Source organism: Ipomoea nil, unplaced genomic scaffold (genome assembly GCF_001879475.1).
Source record: "Ipomoea nil cultivar Tokyo-kokei standard unplaced genomic scaffold, Asagao_1.1 scaffold3321, whole genome shotgun sequence".
Lineage (NCBI taxonomy): Eukaryota > Viridiplantae > Streptophyta > Magnoliopsida > Solanales > Convolvulaceae > Ipomoea > Ipomoea nil.
Genome location: NW_017619749.1, coordinates 1,061,894 through 1,066,833, shown reverse-complemented (window position 1 = coordinate 1,066,833; position 4,940 = coordinate 1,061,894). Strand labels below are relative to the sequence as shown.

Sequence of the window (4,940 nt, the reverse complement as noted above, 5' to 3'; positions counted from 1 at the left end):
CGGAAACTAACACTGTTTATTTTCATTTAAAAAAAAAAGACGCCCGGTGCATAATCGATTATGCACCGCGGTGCATAATATAATTTGCCGGAAAAGCGCTATATTCTCCTGTCGTTGCACGGTTAGAGCATCTCCAACCCATTTAACACCAAAACACCAAAAATCTCTACTAAATGTCACATCAAAGAGAATATTCTCTACACCAAATTGTATTCATCTCCAACTCATTACACCAAAACACCAAATTTTTACATCAAATGTTATTTTACACTAAAATAATATGGTTTCTCTAATTTTAAAATTTTATTAATTCGAATTTAATTAGTTTAATATAAAATATAATAATTTGTGATGTAAAAAAAAAAATTAGTAACATTATTTTTATGATGTTATTATGTTTGATTTATTTAATTTTTAATTAATATATATTCAATATTAGTCTCGTTTTAATCGTCTTGATAATATCTTTCAAATGATATAATTTATTTATAATAATATAATATTTATATTTAAGTATTTAACAAAATATATAAATAGATAAAAACAAAATAAAGAATACAAAAGGAATTAACAAATAAAAGTAAGGGCAAAACAGGAATTAAATTTTTTCCAGGAAAATGCCGTGGATGAACAGTGTTGCGCCAAATATAGCGCAGCACTGTTCATCATCGCCAAATTATTTGGCGATTTGCCGTGGGTTGGAGTTCCAAAAAATGAGGGGATGATGCAATGGCGTTGATATTTGGCGGAATGGTGTCTCGTTGGAGTTGCTCTTACACCCGATTCTGCTCATCAATCTTCACAAATGGGCTGGACTATAATTCTAGATGGGCCTAAGCTAGATATTGGCAGCCCAAATCGGTCCAGAGGTCAATATTGATCCGTTCTTCTTCGACCTATAATTACAGGTGTTTAGGTGAGGGAAACATAATTTTCTTACTATCACGAGTTCAAGTTTTATTAACACTCTCTTGATCTAGCACATTGTATGATTTCTTACGTGTAGCGATTATTATTATAATATAAAAGCAGAGTTTATATCGTGAACAGCTTCAAATAGTGTTTGTAGATTTGATTCAAAAGAAAATTAAATACTCCTTTAAGTTTAATTAATTAAACTCAAATCCGTACAAAATGGAGAGAAAGAGAAAAGTACTTTTCTTTTTCTGGAAAATATACCTCGCTCCGTATGTCTTATTAGGACTCTATGTATTTGAATCAGTCTATGACTTACTATTTTAGTCTCGTCGAACAACGAGGACATGACCATGGACAAGAGAGACTGATCTTGTCGAACCCAGACTCTATGAACGGAATTAGGCTGCGTCGACGCACCTTCTTCGACACGGAGATAAGTCGGCAGACACGGGTTCAAACCATCAATGAACCGGACCATTAATAAACCCCATTAAATCACGACCGTCAAGAAAAGGAACCATTTGAGCTTTTCAGAACAGGAAATTATTGTAGGTCAATTTGATACTGATAAAGTGATGAGCAATAAACAAGAAATGTGACCGAAGAAATTCCAACATTCGAGACGGTCTGTTCTGAATAAATCCGTCAGTCATAAGAAAGAAAACCAAAACCCTAAAATAAAAACTGATAGAATTGTATTTAATGAATGTAATTACAAAGGTAGAAATTATAAATATATACAATAAAAATTAGAGAGACTAGCATAGAGAGTCCTAATATGTCCATTTCAGATTCTCAGATAATATAGCCATTTCTCTCTCATTATAGTTCTAGGGCCGAACCTGGATATCATTAATCAATCATCAGGCCTCAGCTTCTGTGCGGCTTTTCATCGAATAGGTTTAAGCCAATCTCCTTTGTCATTGAATACGCTTATATATATCTTATATGTATGCATATCATAATACTCTCTACCAATACGTAGATTCATCTCTACGCTGCTATCGATTCCTGTTCAGTTCCTATTCATAATTCCTATTTCCTTAATCAAATTATAATTTCTGGCTCCTCAACGTTTGATCTTAGGTCGTTGATTCTTCATAAAATGAACGCTCAATTGTTTAGTTGGGTTTATCCGTAGTTTATTTATTTGCGGGATTATTAATTTACCCAGTTTGACTAGGCCTGCCTGTATTGGAATTTAAATAAATAAATAAAAAAGTTCATCATTAGGAATTAGGACATGATTGCAACAAAATTAAAAAGAAAATGCCATGTCCTCCATGCTTAACTAATTTGTATTGGTGATTTGGTGCCTGTATTAGTTTTTATTGTTGTTTTAATATTTTCTATTTGTAATCTATGTAAAGCCCTAGTGCTGCTAGAAATTGACCTTTCCCTTTTTATGAATTGAATTGAAGCTAATAATACTTGGATTTAGTATTTTTGATATGGATTATTTGCTAAGATCAGTTCTTTTTGGAGTGATGAGGGAGACCCGCAACCACTATCCAATGGTGTGCACCGGGTAAACCCCACATTGTGACTCTAGCTGGCAAATGACCATAAGGAAGTAAGCCAGGCTAGGTTGTCCATAACTGATCGGCTCAAATCAAGAAGGCCAATAGGCCACTTCTGCTAAGAGTTGAACTTTCTTCTTTAGTTGTTTCTGTGAGTAGATAAACGTATTGAGCGTTGGAGTTCAAATATACAATTTGATAACTATTTGCTCAGCTTGTATGGTGTCTGCATTGTAGAATTTCCCACATTAAGCCTAACGGTGCTCTCAAGCACTTAAGTTGAATGCTTGTTATGAATGATTTTATTGGCTTGCAAGGAACTTTTATCTGTTAGGTTATGCAGTGTCAGTGTAAGTGAAGCAATTTGTTTTGCATCCCAACACTGCAATTCTATATGAATAGGCAGAAATTGTTTCATTTGTCTCGTCTGATTTATGTGTTCTGTTTGACTCTCTGGATTGATCATATGATTATCTCAGGTAGAGACCATGATTAAGCTGTTTAAAGTAAAGGAAAAACAAAGGGAGATTGCTGAAAATGCAAATGGGAAACCTCCTGTGAAGAAGCAAAGTGCAGGAGAACTCCGTCTTCATAAAGGTTGTTTATTAAGTGATCAATGTCCATTTATTTTTATTCCTTATACTGCTATGAGTATTTCTCATTTTTATCCATGCATTTGTTTACTTGAAAAGGATTATTGTTTCTCTCATTTTCTGGTACTCTTTTTGTACTCTGTTAGAAGTGTTTTTATACAAGGGTATAAGGCTGATTTTCTCTCTGTTACCTGTATTTTGAGGGATATTGGTGGCATTGATTTCTTTATTGTATTTGATGTAGATATAAGTGAGCTAAACCTGCCAAAAACATGTAATATGTCTTTCCCTAATGGGAAAGATGACCTCATGAACTTTGAGGTTTCAATTTGGCCTGATGAAGGATACTACTCGTAAGTATATCTTTCTTTTTAATTACAGTGCATATTTAGGAAACATCTTCAGAGATCTCCATCATTGCAAATTGATTTTTATGCCTTTATGCTTGTGTTGATCTCAATTTCTTGTACTTAGAGGTGGCACATTCCTATTCTCCTTCAAAATTTCTCCTATATATCCTCACGAAGCACCAAAGGTTAAATGCAAGACAAAGGTAAGTTGTAGAAAATATTTATCATGTTGTGTGTGTGTGTGTGTGTGTGTGTGTTTTGTTTGGTGACGAGGGAAACCCGCAACCACTACCTGAGAGTATGCACCGAATAAATCTCACCTTATGACTCTAGCCAGCTAAGGACCATAATGAAATAAAGTAGTCTAGGTTGCTCATAACTGACCGACTAAAACCAAGAAGTCTTAGACCGCTCCCATTTAAAGTCGAACTTGGAACCTTAATGGGATATCAACCCAACAACCCGACCAACTTTGGTTGGGGTTGCCCCTATCATGTTGTATTTTATGAGTGTTTTCTGAAACTGTTCCTGTCTGAGCTTTGAAAGACATAACTTCATGACTTCCTGGTACCATGAACCCATAAAACTGGACAACTGGTTTATTTCAGGTTTACCATCCAAACATTGACCTGGAGGGGAATGTCTGTCTTAACATTCTTCGAGAAGACTGGAAACCAGTGCTGAACATTAACACCATCATTTACGGCCTATATCATCTCTTCACTGTATGTATCATATACATTTAAGAATTTCAAATGCGAGGTCTTTCCAAGTGTATGGTAATAGTCGGAGCTTGTATTTGTACAGGAACCAAATCACGAGGATCCCCTCAATCCAGATGCAGCAGCTGTGTTGCGGGACAACCCAAAGTTGTTTGAATCCAATGTGAGACGGGCAATGGCTGGAGGATACGTTGGACAGACATTCTTTCCTTCTTGTGCATAATCTTAGAGCCAGAAGTGCAGTTGCTGTGAAGTCTTGACATCAGAAGCCTATAAAGTTTGGCCTGGAAACTTAATTGTGCATGATGTGAAACTGTTGCAATGCGATTTGTTTGTAAGAGATATAAGAGATAGACCTCTGTTTGGATGAAGTTGCTTATAAATTAAATTTGCTATTGCACATGGTGTCCATATTTTCCAGTTTGGGTTAACACATTCCGCTATAACAGTTGGTGAGCATACTGTTAATCTAATTACCACAAAGTATAATATTAGATAATCAACTATTGTATGTATATGTCATGCTGATGAATAAATATAAGGAAATAAACCAAAAATTTGTTGTGAATGATAAAATGTAACATAAAATAAAAAAAGTAGAGTTTGCTTTCAGCATATGAGAAATCCAATTTAAAATTTGCTTTAAATAGTATGATAGGTCGATTTCAACCACGAATATTGAAATTTAAGTTTAAATTGAACTCTTTGTACAAAAAATATACATCATTGACTCTGAAACTAAATTGATTTGTTTTAAACATGAGACGAGGTGATGAGATCCATTGAGGATTTGAGGATCCAGGATTGTAGATACATATACATCTCATCAATCGTCAA

The 4,940-nt window shown here is 34.6% G+C and overlaps 1 protein-coding gene across 1 annotated transcript; it reads left to right on the top strand.

The window, feature by feature from the left end:
• Positions 1-1,693: 1,693 nt before the first annotated feature.
• LOC109169696 (NEDD8-conjugating enzyme Ubc12-like) lies at positions 1,694-4,523 on the top strand. The gene is made up of 6 exons (XM_019318565.1): positions 1,694-1,818; positions 2,918-3,035; positions 3,276-3,384; positions 3,506-3,584; positions 3,990-4,106; positions 4,189-4,523. Exons 2-6 carry the CDS (start codon positions 2,927-2,929, stop codon positions 4,324-4,326), a joined length of 552 nt encoding a protein of 183 aa, XP_019174110.1. The 5' UTR covers positions 1,694-1,818; positions 2,918-2,926; the 3' UTR covers positions 4,327-4,523.
• The last annotated feature ends 417 nt before the right edge of the window (positions 4,524-4,940 follow it).

Bases quoted from the DNA above. Each gene is read 5' to 3' on its own strand.
- LOC109169696 (XM_019318565.1), top strand. From the start codon at position 2,927: ATGATTAAGCTGTTTAAAGTAAAGGAAAAACAAAGGGAGATTGCTGAA. The intron at 3,585-3,989 runs GTAAGTTGTAGA...GGTTTATTTCAG, and splicing joins AGGTTAAATGCAAGACAAAG to GTTTACCATCCAAACATTGA. The intron at 4,107-4,188 runs GTATGTATCATA...GTATTTGTACAG, and splicing joins GCCTATATCATCTCTTCACT to GAACCAAATCACGAGGATCC.